Source organism: Salmo salar, chromosome ssa11 (assembly GCF_905237065.1).
Source record: "Salmo salar chromosome ssa11, Ssal_v3.1, whole genome shotgun sequence".
Classification (NCBI taxonomy): domain Eukaryota; kingdom Metazoa; phylum Chordata; class Actinopteri; order Salmoniformes; family Salmonidae; genus Salmo; species Salmo salar.
The window spans coordinates 59,181,447-59,203,507 of record NC_059452.1 but is presented as its reverse complement, the minus strand read 5'-3'; the positions used below and the strand labels follow the sequence as shown (position 1 = coordinate 59,203,507).

The window sequence follows — 22,061 nt, the reverse complement described above, 5'->3', positions numbered from 1 at the left end:
ACAAGCGCACCATGGGTTCTGCACCATGGGTTCTGCAATTAATTATTGTTTTTCCATCATATTGCAGACTATGGAGATGTCTTCCAATTACATTCTCTCTTTTGATCTTTCTCTCCCTCTTTCTATTTTTTTTAAATATTTTCTCTCTTGCCTACACACTCCTCCCTCTCCCCCATCCTTTTATACTCCCACTGCTCTATCCTTTCTCTCTCTCTCTCTCTCTCTCTCTCTCTCCCTCCAGATGACACTACAGGAATGAACTCCATCTACACAGTGTACCAGGGCCATGAGCTGATGTTCCACGTCTCCACCATGCTGCCCTACTCCAAGGAGAACAAGCAGCAGGTGTGTGAATGTGCCTGCTTTGTTATGTTGACAGCACCCCCATCTCTATCTCTACATGTTAGACCTCCAGAGCTGCGGAACTATATAGAGTATAACCCTCCCTTCCTCCAGTCAGTTGTGCATAAATCTTTTTTCTCTCTCAATTCAATGGACTTTATTGGCATGAAAAACATATGTTTACATTGAAATAAACAATCAAAAATGAACAATAAACATTACACTCACAAACGTTTCAAAGGAATAGAGACCATATGTCATATTATGACTATGTACAGTGTTATAACGATGTGCAAATAGTTAAAGTACAAACATAGACATAAATAGGGGTTGTATTTACAATGGTGTTTGTTCTTCACTGGTTGCCCTTATCTTGTGGCAGCAGGTCTTGCTGCTGTGATGGCACACTGTGTTATTTCACCCAATAGATATGGGAGTTTATCAAAATGTGATTTGTTTTCGAATTCTTTGTGGGTCTGTGTAATCTGAGGGAAATATTTGTCTCTAATATGGTCATACATTTGGCAGGAGGTTAGGAAGTGCAGCTCAGTTTCCACCTCATTTTGTGGGCAGTGTGCACATAGCCTGTCTTCTCTTGAGAGCCAGGTCTGACTATGGCGGCCTCTCTCAATAGCAATGCCTCTGAGTCTGTACATATTCAAAGCTTTCCTTCATTTTGGGTAAGTCACGGTGGTCAGGTATTCTGCCACTGTGTACTCTGTGTTTAGGGCCAAATACCATTCCAGTTGTCTCTGTTTTCTGGTAAATTCTTTTCAATGTGTCAAATAATTATCTTTTTGTTTTCTCATGATTTGGTTGGGTCTAATTGTGTTGCTCTGTGGGGTGTGTTTGTGATCAGAGCCCCAGGACCAGCTTGCTTAGGCGACTCTGCTAGGTTCATCTCTCTGTAGGTTATGGCTTTGTTATGGAAGGTTTGGGAATTGCTTCCTTTTAGGTGATTGTAGAATTGTACAACTCTTTTCTGGATTTTGATAATTAGCAGGTATCAGCGTAATTCTGCTCAGCATGCATAAAGGGCAATGGGTTCTATAACTGATTCAAGTATTTTTAGCCGGATCCTAATTGGGATGTCGAATTTTATGTTCCTTCTGATGGCATAGAAGGCCCTTCTTGGCTTGTCTCTCAGATCGTTCACAGCTTTCTGGAAGTTACCTGTGGTGCTGATGTTTAGGCTGAGGTAGGTATGTTTTTTTTTGTGTGCTTTAGGGCAACGGTGTCTAGATGGAATTTGTATTTGTGGTCCTGGCAACTGGACCTTTTTTTTGAACACCATTATTTTTGTCTTACTGATATTTACTGTCAGGGCCCAGGTCTGACAGAATCTGTGCAGAAGATCTAGGTGCTGCTGTAGGCCCTCCTTGGTTGGGGACAGAAGCACCAGATCAACAGCAAACAGTAGACATTTGACTACTGATTCTAGTAGGGTAAGGCTGGGTGCTGAAGTCTGTTCTAGTGCCCTTGCCACTCTCTTTTCTGTCGCTCGTTCCCCTTAACCCATCCCTCTCTCCCCTATATAACCCTTTCACCCCCCCCTCTCCCATCTTTCTCTCTGACTCTTCTTTATCTCTGTCATTTCCTTCTCTGACTGTCTCTCTCATTGCTAACCTCTAGTCAATCTGACTAAATACTGAATGCTTTACAGTCATTTCAGAGACACCACAGCCAGTTAGTCTTTTATCTGTTAAATGTCAGAGTTGTTGAGATGCCAAGGAAATGTGAAATACTCCCAAGTCCTTGATCTTTCAATCTCCATTCACTCACTCTAGAGAAAAAACACACATTCAAACACGCAAACACACACACACACACACACAAACACCTAAACACCACTGAGTCAGACAAACCTTTATTGTTACAATACAAAACAAAAAAACAAGAATTGACATTCTACACCACAACATGTGTACCTTATGACCTACTGTTAAAAGCCCCCTAGATTCAGACTGTGTGTGTGTGTGTGTGTGTGTGTGTGTGTGTGTGTATGACTGGATTGTGTATGTATGACTGGTCTGTGTGTATGACTGGAGTGTGTGTGTGACTGGAGTGTGTGTGTGACTGGTGTGTGTGTGTGTGACTGGTGTGTGTGACTGGTGTGTGTGACTGGTGTGTGTGTGACTGGTGTGTGTGTGTGTATGTATGACTGGAGTATTTGTGGGAATGGTGTGTATGACGTGTGTGTGTGTGTGAGAGAGACTGTGTGTATGACTGGAGTATTTGTGGGACTGGTGTGTGTGTGTGTGACTGGTGTGTGTGTGTGTGTGTGTTACTGGTCTCTGAGTGTATGAGTGGTGTGTGTGTGTGTGTGTATGACTGGAGTATTTGTGGGACTGGTGTGTGTGTGTATGACTGGTGTGTGTGTGTATGACTGGTGTGTGTGTGTATGACTGGTGTGTGTGTTTATGACTGGTGTGTGTGTGTGAGAGAGACTGTGTGTGTGTGTGTGTGACTGGAGTTTGTTTATGTGTGTGACTGGAGTTTGTGTATGTGTGTGACTGGAGTTTGTGTATGTGTGTGACTGGAGTTTGTGTGTGTGTGTGACTGGAGTTTGTGTGTGTGTGTGACTGGAGTTTGTGTGTGTGTGTGACTGGAGTGTGTGTGTGTGTGTGTATGACTGGAGTGTGTGTGTTAGTGTGTGTGTGTGTGTGTGTATGACTGGAGTGTGTGTGTGTGTATGACTGGAGTGTGTGTGTGTGTGTGTGTGTGACTGGAGTGTGTGTGTGTGTGTGTGACTGGAGTGTGTGTGTGTGTGTGTGTGTGTGTGTGTGTGTGTGTGTGTGTGTGTGTGACTGGAGTGTGTGTATATGGAGTGTGTGTGTGTGATGACTGGAGTGTGTGTATGACTGGAGTGTGTGTGTGTGTGTGTATGACTGGAGTGTGTGTGTGTGTGTGTGTGTATGACTGGAGTGTGTGTGTGTGTGTGTGTGTATGACTGGAGTGTGTGTGTGTGTGTGTATGACTGGAGTGTGTGTGTGTGTGTATGACTGGAGTGTGTGTGTGTATGACTGGAGTGTGTGTGTGTGTGTGTGTATGACTGGAGTGTGTGTGTGTGTGTGTATGACTGGAGTGTGTGTGTGTATATGACTGGAGTGTGTGTGTGTGTGTATGACTGGAGTGTGTGTGTGTGTGTGTGTGACTGGAGTGTGTGTGTGTGTGTGTGACTGGAGTGTGTGTGTGTGTGTGTGTGTGTGTGTGTGTGTGACTGAGTGTGTGTGTGTGTGTGTGTGTATGACTGGAGTGTGTGTGTGTGTATGACTGGAGTGTGTGTGTGTGTGTGTGTATGACTGGAGTGTGTGTGTGTGTGTGTGTGTATGACTGGAGTGTGTGTGTGTGTGTGTGTATGACTGGAGTGTGTGTGTGTGTGTGTGTATGACTGGAGTGTGTGTGTGTGTGTGTGTGTGTATGACTGGAGTGTGTGTGTGAGTGTATGGAGTGTGTGTGTGGGATGTGTGTGTGACATTGTGTGTGTGTGTGACGGGTGTGTGTGTGACTGTGTGTGTGTGTATGACTGGAGTGTGTGTGTGTGTATGACTGGAGTGTGTATGTGTGTATGACGTGTGTGTGTGTGTGTGTGTATGACGTGTGTGTGTGTGTGTGTGTGTATGACTGGAGTGTGTGTGTGTGACTGGAGTGTGTGTGTGTATGTGTGTATTACTGGAGTGTGTGTGTGTTTGTGACTGGACTGTGTGTGACTGGACTGTGTGTGTGTGTGTGTTTGTATGACTGGTGTGTGTGTGTGACTGGTGTGTGTGTGTGACTGGTGTGTGTGTGTGACTGGTGTGTGTGTATGACGTGACTGGTGTGTGTGTGTGTGACTGGTGTGTGTGTGACTGGTGTGTGTGTGACTGTGTGTGTGTGACTGGAGTGTGTGTGTTTGTGTGTGTGTGACTGGAGTGTGTGTGTGTGTGACTGGTGTGTGTGTGTGTGTGTGTATGACTGGAGTGTGTGTGTGTTTGTGACTGGACTGTGTGTGTGTATGGCTGGAGGGTGTGTGTGTTTGTATGACTGGTGTGTTTGTATGACGTGTGTGTGTGTGTGTGACGTGTGTGACGTGTGTGTGTGTGTGACGTGTGTGTGTGTGTGTATGACGTGTGTATGACGTGTGTGTGTGTGTGACTGGTGTGTGTGTGTGTGACTGGTGTGTGTGTGTGACTGTGTGTGTCTGTGTGTGTGTGACTGGAGTGTGTTTGTGTGTTTGTGACTGGACTGTGTGTGACTGGACTGTGTGTGTGTATGGCTGGAGGGTGTGTGTGTGTTTGTATGACTGGTGTGTGTGTGTGTGACTGGAGTGTGTGTGTGTGTGTGTTTGACGTGTGTGTGTTTGACGTGTGTGTGTATGACGTGTGTGTGTGTGTATGACTTGTGTGTGTGTGTGTGTGTGACTGGCGTGTGTGTGTGTGTGACTGGCGTGTGTGTGTGTGTGTGACTGGTGTGTGTGTGTGTGTGTGTGTGACTGTGTGTGTGTGTGTGTGACTGGTGTGTGTGTGTGTGACTGGTGTGTGTGTGTGTGACTGGTGTGTGTGTGTGACTGGTGTGTGTGTATGACTTGTGTGTGTGTGTGTGTGTGACTGGCGTGTGTGTGTGTGTGACTGGCGTGTGTGTGTGTGTGTGACTGGTGTGTGTGTGTGTGTGTGTGACTGGCGTGTGTGTGTGTGTGACTGGTGTGTGTGTGTGACTGGTGTGTGTGTGTGACTAGTGTGTGTGTGTATGACTAGTGTGTGTGTGTATGACTAGTGTGTGTGTGTATGACTAGTGTGTGTGTGTATGACTAGTGTGTGTGTGTGTGACTAGAGTGTGTGTGTGTGTGTGACTAGCGTGTGTGTGTGTATGTATGACTAGCGTGTGTGTGTGTATGTATGACTTGTGTGTGTGTGTGTGTGTGTGTGTGTGTGTGTGTGTGTGTGACTGGAGTGTGTGTGTGTGTGTGTGTGACTGGAGTGTGTGTGTGTGTGTGTGTGTGTGTGTGACTGAAGTGTGTGTGTGTGTGACTGGAGTGTGTGTGTGTGTGTATGACTGGAGTGTGTGTGTGTGTGTGACTGAAGTGTGTGTGTGTGTGTGACTGGAGTGTGTGTGTGTGTGTGTGTGACTGGAGTGTGTGTGTGTGTGTGTGTGCGACTGGAGTGTGTGTGTGTGTGTGTGTATGACTAGAGTGTGTGTATGACTAGAGTGTGTGTGTGTGTGTGTGTGTGTGTGTGTATGACTAGAGTGTGTGTGTGTGTATGACTAGAGTGTGTGTGTGTATGTATGACGTGTGTGTGTGTGTATGACTAGAGTGTGTGTGTGTGTGTGTGTGTGTATGACTAGAGTGTGTGTGTGTGTGTGTGACTGGAGTGTGTGTGTGTGTGACTGGAGTGTGTGTGTGTGTGATTGAAGTGTGTGTGTGTGTGTGTATGACTAGAGTGTGTGTGTGTGTGTGTGACTGGAGTGTGTGTGTGTGTGACTGGAGTGTGTGTGTGTGTGTGATTGAAGTGTGTGTGTGTGTGTGTATGACTGGAGTGTGTGTGTGTGTATGACTAGAGTGTATGTGTATGACTAGAGTGTATGTGTGTGTGACTGAAGTGTGTGTGTGACTGGAGTGTGTGTGTGTGTGTTTATGACTAGTGTGTGAGTGTGTGTTTATGACTAGTGTGTGAGTGTGTGTTTATGACTGGAGTTTGTGTTTATGACTGGAGTTTGTGTTTATGACTGGAGTGTGTGTTTATGACTGGAGTGTGTGTTTATGACTGGAGTGTAGTGTGTGTGACTAGTGTGTGCGTGTGTGTATGACTAGTGTGTGTGTGTGTGTGTGTGTGTGTATGACTAGTGTGTGTGTGTGTGTGTGTATGACTAGTGTGTGTGTGTGTGTGTGTATGACTAGTGTGTGTGTGTGTGTGTGTGTGACTAGTGTGTGTGTGTGTGTGTGTATGACTGGAGTGAGTGTGTATGACTGGAGTGTGTTTATGACTAGTGTGTGTGTGTACGACTAGTGTGTGTGTGTACGACTAGAGTGTGTGTGTACGACTAGAGTGTGTGTGTACGACTAGAGTGTGTGTGTACGACTAGAGTGTGTGTGTACGACTAGAGTGTGTGTGTACGACTAGAGTGTGTGTGTGTACGACTAGTGTGTGTGTGTGTACGACTAGTGTGTGTGTGTGTACGACTAGAGTGTGTGTGTGTGTGTGTACGACTAGAGTGTGTGTGTGTGTGTGTGTACGACTAGAGTGTGTGTGTGTGTACGTCTAGAGTGTGTGTGTGTGTATGACTGGAGTGTGTGTGTATGACTGGAGTGTGTGTATGACTAGAGTGTGTGTGTGTGTATGACTGGAGTGTGTGTGTGTGTATGACTGGAGTGTGTGTGTGTATGACTGGAGTGTGTGTGTGTGTGTATGACTAGAGTGTGTGTGTGTGTGTGTGTGTGTGTATGACTAGAGTGTGTGTATGACTAGAGTGTGTGTATGACTAGAGTGTGTGTGTGTGTGTGTATGACTAGAGTGTGTGTGTGTGTGTGTATGACTGGAGTGTGTGTGTATGACTAGTGTGTGCGTGTGTGTACGACTAGAGTGTGTGTGTACGACTAGAGTGTGTGTGTGTGTGTGTGTGTGTGTATGACTAGAGTGTGTGTATGACTAGAGTGTGTGTATGACTAGAGTGTGTGTGTGTGTGTGTGTGTATGACTAGAGTGTGTATGACTAGAGTGTGTGTGTGTGTGTGTGTGTGTGTGTGACTGGAGTGTGTGTGTGTGTATGACTAGAGGTGTGTGTGTGTGTGTGTGTATGACTGGAGTGAGTGTGTATGACTGGAGTGTGTTTATGACTGGAGTGTGTGTGTGTGTGTGTGTGTGTGTGTGACTGGAGTGTGTGTGTGTGACTGGAGTGTGTGTGTGACTGGAGTGTGTGTGTGTGACTGGAGTGTGTGTGTGTGACTGGAGTGTGTGTGTGACTGGAGTGTGTGTGTGACTGGAGTGAGTGTGTGTGGGTGTGTGTGTGTGTGACTGGAGTGTGTGTGTGTGTGTGACTGGAGTGTGTGTGTGTGTGTGACTGGAGTGTGTGTGTGTGTGTGACTGGAGTGTGTGTGTGTGTGTGTGACTGGAGTGTGTGTGTGTGTGTGACTGGAGTGTGTGTGTGTGTGTGTGACTGGAGTGTGTGTGTGTATGACTAGAGTGTGTGTGTGTGTGTGTGACTAGAGTGTGTGTGTGAGTGTGTGGGTGTGTGTGTGTGTGACTGGAGTGTGTGTGTATGACTGGAGTGTGTTTATGACTGGAGTGTGTGTGTGTGTGTGTATGACTGGAGTGTGTGTGTATGACTGGAGTGTGTGTGTGTTTGTGACTGGACTGTGTGTGACTGGACTGTGTGTGTGTGTGTGACTGGTGTGTGTGTGTGTGTGACTGGTGTGTGTGTGTGTGTGACTGGTGTGTGTGTGTGTGTGTGACTGGTGTGTGTGTGACTGGTGTGTGTCACTGGTGTGTGTTTGTGTTTGTGACTGGAGTGTGTGTGTGTTTGTGACTGGAGTGTGTGTGTGTGTGACTGGAGTGTGTGTGTGTGTGTGTGTGTATGACTGGATTGTGTGTGTGTGTATGACTGGATTGTGTGTGTGTGTATGACTGGATTGTGTGTGTGTGTGTGTATGACTGGATTGTGTGTGTGTGTGTGTGTGTGTGTATGACTGGATGTGTGTGTGTGTGTGTATGACTAGAGTGTGTGTGTATGACTAGAGTGTGTGTGTGTATGACTAGAGTGTGTGTGTGTATGACTAGAGTGTGTGTGTGTGTATGACTAGAGTGTGTGTGTGTGTGTGTGTATGACTAGAGTGTGTGTGTATGACTAGAGTGTGTGTGTGTGTGACTAGAGTGTGTGTGTGTGTGTGACTAGAGTGTGTGTGTGTGTGTGTGTATGACTAGAGTGTGTGTGTGTACGACTAGAGTGTGTGTGTATGTGTATGACTAGAGTGTGTGTGTGTACGACTAGAGTGTGTGTGTGTATGTGACTAGAGTGTGTGTGTGTGTGTGACTGAGTGTGTGTGTGTGACTGGTGTGTGTGACTGGCGTGTGTGTGAATGACTGGCGTGTGTGTGTGTGTGTGACTGGAGTGAGTGTGTGTGTGTGTATGACTGGAGTGTGTGTCTATGTGTGTGTTTATGTATGACTGGGGGGAGTGTGTGTGTGTATGACGGGAGTGTAGTGTGTGTGTGTGTGTGTGTGTGTGTGTGTGTGTGAATGATTGGAGTGTGTGTGTTTGTAAGACTGGGGTGTGTGTGTGTGTGCGTGTGTGTGAGACTAGTGTGTGTGTGAGACTGTAGTGTGTGTGTGTGTGTATGTGTCTTTGTGTGTGTGTGTATGACTGGAGTGTGTGGGTGTGTGTGTGTGTGTGACTGAAGTGTGTGTGTGTGTGTGTGTATGAATGGAGTGTGTGTGTGTATGACTAGAGTGTATGTGTATGACTGGAGTGTGTGTGTGTGTGTGTGTGACTGGAGTGTGTGTGTGTGTGACTGGAGTGTGTGTGTGTGTGTGTATGACTAGTGTGTGAGTGTGTGTGTATGACTAGTGTGTGTGTGTGTGTTTATGACTAGTGTGTGAGTGTGTGTTTATGACTAGTGTGTGAGTGTGTGTTTATGACTAGTGTGTGAGTGTGTGTTTATGACTAGTGTGTGAGTGTGTTTATGACTGGAGTGTGTGTTTATGACTGGAGTGTGTGTTTATGACTGGAGTTTGTGTTTATGACTGGAGTGTGTGTGTACGACTGGAGTGTGTGTGTGTACGACTAGAGTGTGTGTGTGTGTGTGTACGACTAGAGTGTGTGTGTGTGTGTGTGTGTACGACTAGAGTGTGTGTGTGTGTGTGTGTGTGTATGACTAGATGTGTGTGTGTGTGTATGTCTAGAGTGTGTGTGTGTGTGTATGTCTAGAGTGTGTGTGTGTGTGTGTATGTCTAGAGTGTGTGTGTGTGTGTGTATGTCTAGAGTGTGTGTGTGTGTGTGTATGACTAGAGTGTGTGTGTGTGTGTGTGTGTATGACTGGAGTGTGTGTGTGTGTGTGTGTGTACGACTGGAGTGTGTGTGTGTGTGTACGACTAGAGTGTGTGTGTGTGTGTACGACTAGAGTGTGTGTGTGTGTATGACTAGAGTGTGTGTGTGTGTATGACTAGAGTGTGTGTGTATGACTGGAGTGTGTGTGTGTGTGACTGGAGGTGTGTGTGTGTGTGACTGGAGTGTGTGGGTGTGTGACTGAGTGTGTGGGAGTGTGTGTGTGTGTGACTAGTGTGTGAGTGTGTGTGTTTATGACTAGTGTGTGAGTGTGTGTGTTTATGACTAGTGTGTGAGTGTGTGTGTTTATGACTGGAGTGTGTGTTTATGACTGGAGTGTGTGTGTATGACTGGAGTGTGTGTATGACTAGTGTGTGCGTGTGTGTATGACTAGTGTGTGTGTGTGTATGACTAGTGTGTGTGTGTGTGTATGACTAGAGTGTGTGTGTACGACTAGAGTGTGTGTGTATGACTAGAGTGTGTGTGTGTGTGTGTGTATGACTGGAGTGTGTGTGTGTGTGTGTATGACTGGAGTGTGTGTGTGTGTGTATGACTGGAGTGTGTGTGTATGACTGGAGTGTGTGTGTATGACTGGAGTGTGTGTGTATGACTGGAGTGTGTGTGTGTGTGTATGACTGGAGTGTGTGTGTGTGTGTGTGTGTATGACTAGAGTGTGTATGTATGACTAGAGTGTGTGTGTATGACTAGAGTGTGTGTGTATGACTAGAGTGTGTGTGTGTGTGTGTGTGACTGGAGTGTGTGTGTGTGTGTGACTGGAGTGTGTGTGTGTGTGTGACTGGAGTGTGTGTGTGTGTGACTGGAGTGTATGTGTGTGTGACTGGAGTGTATGTGTGTGTGACTGGAGTGTGTGTGTGTGACTGGAGTGTGTGTGTGACTGGAGTGTGTGTGTGTATGACTAGAGTGTGTGTGTGTATGACTTGTGTGTGTGTGTGTGTGTATGTATGACTTGTGTGTGTGTGTGTGTATGTATGACTGTGTGTGTGTGTGTGTATGTATGACTTGTGTGTGTGTGTGTGTATGTATGACTTGTGTGTGTGTGTGTGTGTATGTATGACTTGTGTGTGTGTGTGTGTGTATGTATGACTTGTGTGTGTGTGTGTGTGTATGTATGACTTGTGTGTGTGTGTGTGTATGTATGACTAGAGTGTGTGTGTATGACTAGAGTGTGTGTGTGAGTGTGTGGGTGTGTGTGTGAGTGTGTGGGTGTGTGTGTGTGTGTGACTGAAGTGTGTGTGTATGACTGGAGTGTGTGTGTATGACTGGAGTGTGTTTATGACTGGAGTGTGTGTGTGTGTGTATGACTGGAGTGTGTGTGTATGACTGGAGTGTGTGTGTATGTGTGTATTACTGGAGTGTGTGTGTGTGTTTGTGACTGGACTGTGTGTGACTGCACTGTGTGTGTGTGTGTATGGCTGGTGGGTGTGTGTGTGTGTGTGTGTGACTGGTGTGTGTGTGTGACTGGTGTGTGTGTGTGTGACGTGTGTGTGTGTGTGTGTGACTGGTGTGTGTGTGTGTGTGACTGGTGTGTGTGTGTGTGTGTGACTGGTGTGTGTGTGACTGGTGTGTGTGTGTGTGACTGGTGTGTGTGTGTGTGTGTCACTGGTGTGTGTTTGTGACTGGAGTGTGTGTGTGTTTGTGACTGGAGTGTGTGTGTGTTTGTGACTGGAGTGTGTGTGTGTGTGTGTGTGTATGACTAGAGTGTGTGTGTGTGTATGACTAGAGTGTGTGTGTGTGTGTATGACTAGAGTGTGTGTGTGTGTGTATGACTAGAGTGTGTGTGTGTATGACTAGAGTGTGTGTGTGTGTATGACTAGAGTGTGTGTGTGTGTATGACTAGAGTGTGTGTGTATGACTAGAGTGTGTGTGTGTGTGTGTGTATGACTAGAGTGTGTGTGTGTATGACTAGAGTGTGTGTGTGTATGACTAGAGTGTGAGTGTGTGTGTGTGTGTGTATGACTAGAGTGTGTGTGTGTATGTGACTAGAGTGTGTGTGTGTGTGTGTGACTAGAGTGTGTGTGTGTGTGTGTGTGTGTGTGTGTGACTAGTGTGTGTGTGTGTGACTGGTGTGTGTGACTGGTGTGTGTGACTGGCGTGTGTGTGTGTGTGTGTGTGACTGGAGTGAGTGTGTGTGTGTGTGTATGACTGGAGTGTGTGTCTATGTGTGTGTTTATGTATGACTGGGGGGAGTGTGTGTGTGTGTGTATGACGGGAGTGTATGTGTGTGTATGACTGGAGTGTATGTGTGTGTGTATGACTGGAGTGTGTGTGTGTGTGTGTGTGAGACGTGTGTGTGTGTGTGTGTGTGTGAATGATTGGAGTGTGTGTGTTTGTAAGACTGGGGTGTGTGTATGTGTGTGTGTGCGTGTGTGTGAGACTGTAGTGTGTGTGTGAGACTGTAGTGTGTGTGATTGGAGTGTGTGTGTGTGTATGTGTCTGTGTGTGTGTGTATGACTGGAGTGTTTGTGTGTGGGATGTGTGTGTGACGTATGTGTGTGTGTGACTGGTGTGTGTGACTGGAGTGTGAGTGTATGACGTTTGTGTGTGTGTGTGTGTATGTGTGGTGTATGACGGGAGTGTGTGTGGTGTATGACGGGAGTGTGTGTGTGTATGACGGGAGTGTGTGTGTGTATGACGGGAGTGTGTGTGTGTATGACTGGAGTGTTGTGTGTGTGTGTGTGTGTGTGTGTGTGTGACGTGTGTGAGACTGGAGTGTGTGTGTGTGTGTGTTTTTGTGTGTGTTTATGAATGGAGTGTGTGTGTGTGAGTGTATGACTGGGGTGTGTGTGTCTGTGTATGATTGGGGTGTGTGTGTTAGACTGGAGTGTGTGTTTGTGTGTGTGACTGGAGTGTGTCTGTGTGTGTGTGTGTATGACTGGTGTGTGTGTGTGTGTGTGTGTGTGTGTGTGTGTATGACTGGATGTGTGTGTGTGTGTGTGTGAGTGTGTATGACTGGAGTGTGTGGGTGAGTGTGTGTGTGTGTGTTTGTGACTGGAGTGTCTGTGTGTGTGTTTGTGACTGGAGTGTATGACTGGAGTGTGTGACTGGTGTGTGTGTGTGTGACATGTATGTGTATGACTAGAGTGTGTGTGTGTGTGTGTGTGACTGGAGTGTGTCTGTGTGTGTGACTGGAGTGTGTATTTATGACTGGAGTGTGTGTGTGATTGTGTGTGTGTGTATGACTGGGGTGTGTGTCTGTGTATGACTGGAGTGTGTGTGTGTGTGTGTGTGTGTGTGTGACTGGAGTGTGTGGGTGAGTGTGTGGGTGTGTGTGTGTGTGTGACTGGTGTGTGTGTGTGTGTGTGTGACGTGTGTGTGTGTGTGTGTGTGACTGGTGTGTGTGTGTGTATGACGGGAGTGTGTGTGTTTGTGTGTGACTGGTGTGTGTGTTTGTGTATGACTGGAGTGTGTGTGTGTGTGTGACGTGTGTGTGTGTGATGACTGTGTGTGTGTGTATGACTGTAGTGTGTGTGTATGACTGGAGTGTGTGTGTGTATGACTGGAGTGTGTGTGTTTATGAATGGAGTGTGTGTGTGTGAGTGTGTGTAAAACATGAGTGTGTGTTTGACTGGAGTTTGTGTTTGTGTGTGTGTGTGTGTGTGTGAGTGTATGACTGGGGTTTGTGTGAGTGTATGACTGGGGTTTGTGTGAGTGTATGACTGGGGTGTGTGAGTGTATGACTGGGGTGTGTGAGTGTATGACTGGGGTGTGTGTGTGAGTGTATGACTGGAGTGTGTGTGTGAGTGTATGACTGGAGTGTGTGTGTGAGTGTATGACTGGAGTGTGTGTGTGTCTGTGTATGACTGGAGTGTGTGTGTGACGTGTGTTTGTGTGTGTGTGTGTGAATGACTGGCGTGTGTGTGTGTGTGTGTGTATGACTGGAGTGTGTGTCTATGTGTGTGTTTATGTATGACTGGGGAGAGTGTGTGTGTGTGTGTATGACGGGAGTGTATGTGTGTGTATGACTGGAGTGTATGTGTGTGTGTGTGTGTGTGTGTGAATGATTGGAGTGTGTGTGTGTGTGAATGATTGGAGTGTGTGTGTTTGTAAGACTGGGGTGTGTGTGTGCGTGTGTGTGAGACTGTAGTGTGTGTGTGAGACTGTAGTGTGTGTGTGTGTGATTGGAGTGTGTGTGTGTGTGTGTCTGTGTGTGTGTGTATGACTGGAGTGTTTGTGTGTGGGATGTGTGTGTGACGTATGTGTGTGTGTGACTGGTGTGTGTGACTGGAGTGTGAGTGTATGACGTTGTGTGTGTATGTGTGGTGTATGACGGGAGTGTGTGTGGTGTATGACGGGAGTGTGTGTGTGTATGACGGGAGTGTGTGTGTGTATGACTGGAGTGTTTGTGTGTGTGTGTGACGTGTTTGTGTGTGTGTGTGACGTGTTTGTGTGTGTGTGTGACTGGAGTGTGTGTGTGTGTGTGTGTGTGTGTGTGTGTGTGACTGGTGTGTGTGTGTGACATGTATGTGTATGACTAGAGTGTGTGTGTGTGTGTTTGACTGGAGTGTGTGTGTGTGTGTGTGTGACTGGAGTGTGTCTGTGTGTGTGTGACTGGAGTGTGTATTTATGACTGGAGTGTGTGTGTGTGTGTATGACTGGAGTGTGTGTGTGTGTGTATGACTGGAGTGTGTGTGTGTGTATGACTGGAGTGTGTGTGTATGACTGGAGTGTGTTTATGACTGGAGTGTGTGTGTGTGTATGACTAGAGTGTGTGTGTATGACTAGAGTGTGTGTGTGTGCGTGGGGCGGTGTGTGTGTGTGTGTGACTGTGTGTGTGTGTGTATGACTGGAGTGTGTGGGTGTGTGTGTGTGTGTGACTGGAGTGTGTGTGTGTGTGTGTGACTGGAGTGTATGTGTGTGTGACTGAAGTGTGTGTGTGTGTGTGTATGACTAGAGTGTGTGTGTGTATGACTAGAGTGTGTGTGTGTATGTATGACGTGTGTGTGTGTATGACTAGAGTGTGTGTGTGACTGTGTGGGTGTGTGTGTGTGTGTGACTGTGTGGGTGTGTGTGTGTGTGTGTGACTGGAGTGTGTGTGTGTGTGTGTGTATGACTGGAGTGTGTGTGTATGTGTGTATGACTGGAGTGTGTGTGTATGACTGGAGTGTGTTTATGACTGGAGTGTGTGTGTGTGTGTGTGTATGACTGGAGTGTGTGTGTATGACTGGAGTGTGTGTGTATGTGTGTATTACTGGAGTGTGTGTGTGTGTGTGTGTGACTGGTGTGTGTGTGTGTGACTGGTGTGTGTGACTGGTGTGTGTGTGTGTGTGTGTGTGTGACTGGTGTGTGTGTGTGTGTGACTGTGTGTGTGTGTGACTGGGTGTGTGTGTGTGTGTGACTGTGTGTGTGTGTGTGACTGTGTGTGTGTGTGTGTGACTGGTGTGTGTGTGTGTGACTGGTGTGTGTTTGTGACTGGATTGTGTGTGTGTGTGTATGACTAGAGTGTGTGTGTGTGTATGACTAGAGTGTGTGTGTGTGTGTGTGTGTGTGACTAGAGTGTGTGAGTGTGTGTGTGACTGGTGTGTGTGACTGGTGTGTGTGACTGGAGTGTGTGTGTGTGTGTGTGTGAATGGAGTGTGTGTGTGTGTGTGTGTGTGTGAATGACTGGCGTGTGTGTGTGTGTGTATGACTGGGGGGAGTGTGTGTGTATGACTGGAGTGTATGTGTGTGTGTATGACTGGAGTGTGTGTGTGTGTGTGTGTATGACTGGAGTGTGTGTGTGTGTGTATGACTGGAGTGTGTGTGTGTGTGTATGACTGGAGTGTGTGTGTGTGTGTGTGTGTGTGTGTGTGTGTGTGACTGGAGTGAGTGTGTGTGTATGACTGGAGTGTGTGTCTATGTGTGTGTTTATGTATGACTGGGGAGAGTGTGTGTGTGTGTATGACGGGAGTGTATGTGTGTGTATGACGGAAGTGTATGTGTGTGTATGACGGGAGTGTATGTGTGTGTATGACGGGAGTGTATGACTGGAGTGTATGTGTGTGTGTGTGTGAGACGTGTGTGTGTGTGTGAATGATTGGAGTGTGTGTGTTTGTAAGACTGGGGTGTGTGTGTGTGTGTGTGTGCGTGTGTGTGAGACTGTAGTGTGTGTGTGAGACTGTAGTGTGTGTGTGTGTGTGTGTGTGTGTATGACTGGAGTGTTTGTGTGTGGGATGTGTGTGTGACGTATGTGTGTGTGTGTGGTGTGTATGACGCGAGTGTGTGTATGTATGACGGTAGTGTCTGTGTGTATGACGGGAGTGTCTGTGTGTATGACGGGAGTGTCTGTGTGTATGACGGGAGTGTCTGTGTGAATGACGGGAGTGTCTGTGTGTATGACGGGAGTGTGTGTGTGTGTGTGTGTGTGTGTGTGTGTGTGTGTGTGTGTATGACTGGATGTGTGTGTGTATGACTGGTGTGTGTGTGTATGACTGGTGTGTGTGTGTGTGAGTGTATGACTGGTGTGTGTGTGTGTCTGTGTATGATTGGGGTGTGTGTGTTAGACTGGAGTGTGTGTGTGTGTGTGACTGGAGTGTGTCTGTGTGTGTGACTGGAGTGTGTATTTATGACTTGTGTGTGTGTGTGTGTATGACTGGGGTGTGTGTTTGTGTATGACTGGTGTGTGTGTGTGTGTGTGTGTGAGTGTATGACTGGAGTGTGTGGGTGAGTGTGTGTGTGTGTGACTGGAGTGTGTGTGTGTGTTTGTGATTGGAGTGTGTGTGTGTGTGTTTGTGACTGGAGTGTGTGTGTGTGTGTTTGTGACTGGAGTGTGTGTGTGTGTGTGTGTTGTGACTGGAGTGTATGACTGGAGTGTGTGTGTGTGTATGACTGGTGTGTGTGACTGGAGTGTGTGTGTGTATGACTAGAGTGTGTGTGTGTGTTTGACTGGAGTGTGTGTGTGTGTGTGTGTGACTGGAGTGTGTCTGTGTGTGTGACTGGAGTGTGTATTTATGACTGGAGTGTGTGTGTGATTGTGTGTGTATGTATGACTGGGGTGTGTGTCTGTGTATGACTGGTGTGTGTGTGTGTGTGTGTGTGTGTGTGTGTGACTGGTGTGTGTGTGTGTGACTGGTGTGTGTGACTGGTGTGTGTGTGTGTGTGACTGGTGTGTGTGTGTTTGTGACTGGAGTGTGTGTGTGTTTGTGACTGGAGTGTGTGTGTGTGTTTGTGACTGGAGTGTGTGTGTGTGTTTGTGACTGGAGTGTGTGTGTGTGTGTGTATGACGGGAGTGTGTGTATGACGGGAGTGTGTGTGTGACTGGTGTGTGTGTTTGTGTGTGACTGGTGTTTGTGTATGACTGGAGTGTGTGTGTGTGTGACTGGAGTGTGTGTGTGTGACGTGTGTGTGTGTGTGTGTGTGTGTGTGTGTATGACTGGTGTGTGTGTGTGTGGCTGGAGTGTGTATATGTGTGTATGACGGGAGTGTGTGTGTTTATGAATGGAGTGTGTGTGTGTCTGTGTATGACTGGAGTGTGTGTGTGTGTGTGTGTCTGTGTATGACTGGAGTGTGTGTGAGTGTATGACTGGGGTTTGTGTGAGTGTATGACTGGGGTGTGTATGACTGGGGTGTGTGTGACTGGTGTGTGTGACTGGAGTGTGTGTGTGTGTGTGTGTGGTGGATGACTGTGTGTGTGTGTGTGTGTGTGTGAATGACTGGTGTGTGTGTGTGTGTGTGAATGACTGGTGTGTGTGTGTGTGTGTGTGAATGACTGGCGTGTGTGTGTGTGTGAATGACTGGCGTGTGTGTGTGTGTGTGACTGGAGTGAGTGTGTGTGTGTATGACTGGAGTGTGTGTCTGTGTGTGTTTATGTATGACTGGGGAGGTGTGTGTGTATGACTGAGTGTTGTGTGTGTGTGAATGCGTGTGTGTGTGGGAGTGTGTGTGACTGGAGTGTGTGTCTGTGTGTTTATGTATGACTGGGGAGAGTGTGTGTGTGTGTATGACGGGAGTGTGTGTGTGTATGACGGGAGTGTGTGTGTGTGACGGGAGTGTATGTGTGTATGACGGGAGTGTGTGTGTGTATGACGGGAGTGTATGTGTGTATGCGGAGTGTAGTGTGTATGACGGGAGTGTATGTGTGTGTATGCGGAGTGTATGTGTGTGTATGACGGGAGTGTATGTGTGTGTATGACGGGAGTGTATGTGTGTGTATGACGGGAGTGTATGTGTGTGTATGACGGGAGTGTATGTGTGTGTATGACGGGAGTGTATGTGTGTGTATGACGGGAGTGTATGTGTGTGTATGACTGGAGTGTATGTGTGTGTGAGACGTGTGTGTGTGTGTGTGTGTGTGAATGATTGGAGTGTGTGTGTTTGTAAGACTGGGGTGTGTGTGTATTGTGTGTGTGTGTGTGTGAGACTGTAGTGTGTGTGTGTGTGATTGGTGTGTGTGTCTGTGTGTGTGTGTGTGTGTATGACTGGAGTGTTTGTGTGTGGGATGTGTGTGTGACGTATGTGTGTGTGTGACTGGTGTGTGTGACTGGAGTGTGAGTGTATGACGTTTGTGTGTGTGTGTATGTGTGGTGTATGACGGGAGTGTGTGTGGTGTATGACGGGAGTGTGTGTATGTATGACGGGAGTGTCTGTGTGTATGACGGGAGTGTCTGTGTGTATGACGGGAGTGTGTGTGTGTATGACGGGAGTGTGTGTGTGTATGACGGGAGTGTGTGTGTGTATGACGGGAGTGTGTGTGTGTATGACTGGAGTGTGTGTGTGTGTGTGAGACTGGAGTGTGTGTGTGTGTGTGTGTGTGTGTGTGTGTGTGTGTGTGTATGACTGGAGTGTGTGTGTGTGTGTGTGACTGGAGTGTGTATTTATGACTTGTGTGTGTGTGTGTATGACTGGTGTGTGTGTGTGTGTGTGTATGACTGGTGTGTGTGTGTGTGTATGATTGGGGTGTGTGTGTTAGACTGGAGTGTGTGTGTGTGTGTGTGACTGGAGTGTGTATTTATGACTTGTGTGTGTGTGTGTGTATGACTGGTGTGTGTGTGTGTGTGTGTATGACTGGTGTGTGTGTGTGTGTGTGTGTGTGTGTGTGTGTGTGTATGACTGGAGTGTGTGTGTGATTGTGTGTGTGTATGACTGGGGTGTGTGTTTGTGTATGACTGGAGTGTGTGTGTGTGTGTGTGAGTGTGTATGACTGGAGTGTGTGGGTGTGTGTGTGTGTGTGTGTGTGTGACTGGAGTGTGTGTGTGTGTGTGTTGTGACTGGAGTGTGTGTGTGTGTGTGTTTGACTGGAGTGTGTGTGTGACTGGAGTGTGTCTGTGTGTGTGACTGGAGTGTGTATTTATGACTGGAGTGTGTGTGTGATTGTGTGTGTATGTATGACTGGGGTGTGTGTGTGTGTGTGTGTGTTTGTGACTGGAGTGTGTGTGTGTGTGTTTGTGACTGGAGTGTATGACTGGAGTGTGTGTGTGTGTGTATGACTGGTGTGTGTGTGTGACATGTATGTGTATGACTAGAGTGTGTGTGTGTGTTTGACTGGAGTGTGTGTGTGTGTGACTGGAGTGTGTCTGTGTGTGTGACTGGAGTGTGTATTTATGACTGGAGTGTGTGTGTGATTGTGTGTGTATGTATGACTGGGGTGTGTGTCTGTGTATGACTGGAGTGTGTGTGTGTGTGTGTGTGTGACTGGTGTGTGTGACTGGTGTGTGTGTGTGTGACTGGTGTGTGTGTGTGTGACTGGAGTGTGTGTGTGTGTGACTGGAGTGTGTGTGTGTGTGACTGGAGTGTGTGTGTGTGTGTTTGTGACTGGAGTGTGTGTGTGTGTGTTTGTGACTGGAGTGTGTGTTTGTGACTGGAGTGTGTGTGTGTGTGTTTGTGACTGGAGTGTGTGTGTGTGTGTGTGACGGGAGTGTGTGTGACTGGTGTGTGTGTTTGTGTGTGACTGGTGTGTGTGTTTGTGTATGACTGGAGTGTGTGTGTGTGTGTATGACTGGTGTGTGTGTGTGTGGCTGGAGTGTGTATATGTGTGTATGACGGGAGTGTGTGTGTTTATGAATGGAGTGTGTGTGTGAGTGTGTGTAAAACATGAGTGTGTGTGTGTGTGTGTGTTTGACTGGAGTGTGTGTGTTTGTGTGTGTGTGTGTGTGTGTCTGTGTATGACTGGAGTGTGTGTGAGTGTATGACTGGGGTTTGTGTGAGTGTATGACTGGGGTGTGTGTGAGTGTATGACTGGGGTGTGTGTGAGTGTATGACTGGAGTGTGTGTGTGTGAGTGTATGACTGGAGTGTGTGTGTGTGAGTGTATGACTGGAGTGTGTGTGTGTGAGTGTATGACTGGAGTGTGTGTGTGTGAGTGTATGACTGGAGTGTGTGTGTGTGAGTGTATGACTGGAGTGTGTGTGTGTGAGTGTATGACTGGAGTGTGTGTGTGTGTGAGTGTATGACTGGAGTGTGTGTGTGTGAGTGTATGACTGGAGTGTGTGTGTGTGAGTGTATGACTGGAGTGTGTGTGTGTGAGTGTATGACTGGAGTGTGTGTGTGTGAGTGTATGACTGGAGTGTGTGTGTGTGAGTGTATGACTGGAGTGTGTGTGTGTGAGTGTATGACTGGAGTGTGTGTGTGTCTGTGTATGACTGGAGTGTGTGTGTGTGTGACGTGTGACGTGTGTGTGTGTGTGTGACTGGAGTGAGTGTGTGTGTGTGTGTGTATGACGGGAGTGTATGTGTGTGTATGACGGGAGTGTATGTGTGTGTATGACGGGAGTGTATGTGTGTGTGTGTGTGAGACGTGTGTGTGTGTGTGTGATTGGAGTGTGTGTGTGTGTGTGTCTGTGTGTGTGTGTGTGTGTGTATGACTGGAGTGTTTGTGTGTGGGATGTGTGTGTGACGTATGTGTGTGTGTGTGACTGGTGTGTGTGTGACTGGAGTGTGAGTGTATGATGTTTGTGTGTGTGTGTATGTGTGGTGTATGACGGGAGTGTGTGTGGTGTATGACGGGAGTGTGTGTGTGTATGACGGGAGTGTGTGTGTGTATGACGGGAGTGTGTGTGTGTATGACTGGAGTGTTTGTGTGTGTGTGTGTGTGTGACGTGTTTGTGTGTGTGTGTGACTGGAGTGTGTGTGTGTGTGTGTGTTTTTGTGTGTGTTTATGAATGGAGGTGTGTGTGTATGACTGGAGTGTGTGTGTGTGAGTGTATGACTGGGTTGTGTGTGTGTGTCTGTGTATGATTGGGGTGTGTATGTTAGACTGGAGTGTGTGTGTGTGTCTGTGTGTGACTGGAGTGTGTATTTATGACGTGTGTGTGTGTGTGTGTATGACTGGTGTGTGTGTGTGTGTGTGTGTATGACTGGAGTGTGTGGGTGAGTGTGTGTGTGTGTGTGACTGGAGTGTGTGTGTGTGTGACTGGAGTGTGTGTGTGTGTGACTGGAGTGTGTGTGTTTGTGACTGGAGTGTGTGTGTGTTTGTGACTGGAGTGTGTGTGTGTGTTTGTGACTGGAGTGTGTGTGTGTGTTTGTGACTGGAGTGTGTGTGTGTGTTTGTGACTGGAGTGTGTGTGTGTGTTTGTGACTGGAGTGTGTGTGTGTGTTTGTGACTGGAGTGTGTGTGTGTGTTTGTGACTGGAGTGTGTGTGTGTGTTTGTGACTGGAGTGTGTTTGTGTGTGTTTGTGACTGGAGTGTATGACTGGAGTGTGTGTGTGTGTGTTTGTGTATGGCTGGAGGGTGTGTGTGTGTGTGTATGACTGGTGTGTGTGTGTGTGTGAGTGTATGACTGGGGTGTGTGTGTGTGTGTCTGTGTATGATTGGGGTGTGTGTGTTTGTATGACTAGAGTGTGTGTGTGTTTGACTGGAGTGTGTGTGTGTGTGTTATGTGACTGGAGTGTGTCTGTGTGTGTGACTGGAGTGTGTATTTATGACTGGAGTGTGTGTGTGTGTATGACTGGAGTGTGTGTGTGTGATTGTGTGTCTGTGTATGACTGGAGTGTGTGGGTGAGTGTGTGTGTGTGTGTGTGTGTGTGACTGGTGTGTGTGTGTGTGACTGGTGTGTGTGTGTGTGACTGGTGTGTGTGTGTGTGACTGGAGTGTGTGTGTGTGTGTTTGTGACTGGAGTGTGTGTGTTTGTGACTGGAGTGTGTGTGTGTGTGTTTGCGACTGGAGTGTGTGTGTGTGTGTGTTTGTGACTGGAGTGTGTGTGTGTGTGTGTGTGTGTGTGTGTGAATGACGTGTGTGTGTGTGTGACTGGAGTGTGTGTGAATGACTGGAGTGTGTGTATGACTGGAGTGTGTGTGAATGACTGGTGTGTGTGTATGACTGGAGTGTGTGTGTGTGTGTGTATGACTGGAGTGTGTGTGTGTGTGTGACTGGAGTGTGTGTGTGTGTGTGACTGGTGTGTGTGTGTGTGTGTTGTGTGTGTAAAACATGAGTGTGTGTGTGTGACTGGAGTGTGTGTGTGTGTGTGTATGACTGGAGTGTGTGTGTGTGTGTGTATGACTGGAGTGTGTGACTGGAGTGTGTGTGTGTGTGTGTTTATGTATGACTGGGTGGTGTGTGTGTGTATGACGGTTGTGTGTGTATGACGGGAGGTGTGTGTGTGTGTGTATGACGGGAGTGTGTGTGTGTGTGTATGACGGGAGTGTGTGTGTGTGTATGACGGGAGTGTGTGTGTGTATGACGGGAGTGTGTGTGTGTGTGACGGGAGTGTGTGTGTGTGTGTGACGGGAGTGTGTGTGTGTTTATGTATGACTGGGGTGTGTGTGTGTGTGTCTGT

General features: G+C 47.4%; 1 protein-coding gene across 8 annotated transcripts in view; it reads left to right on the top strand.

The window, feature by feature from the left end:
• The window catches only part of LOC106562867 (GTPase-activating Rap/Ran-GAP domain-like protein 3), a 228,126-nt gene that overhangs the window by 146,014 nt on the left and 60,051 nt on the right, over window positions 1-22,061 (top strand). For all 8 annotated transcript variants that reach the window (XM_045689799.1, XM_045689794.1, XM_045689796.1 and 5 more), the window contains one exon: window positions 242-345. In XM_045689799.1, coding sequence (XP_045545755.1) covers window positions 242-345 — 104 coding nt within the window. The remainder of the gene's footprint in view (window positions 1-241; window positions 346-22,061) is intronic.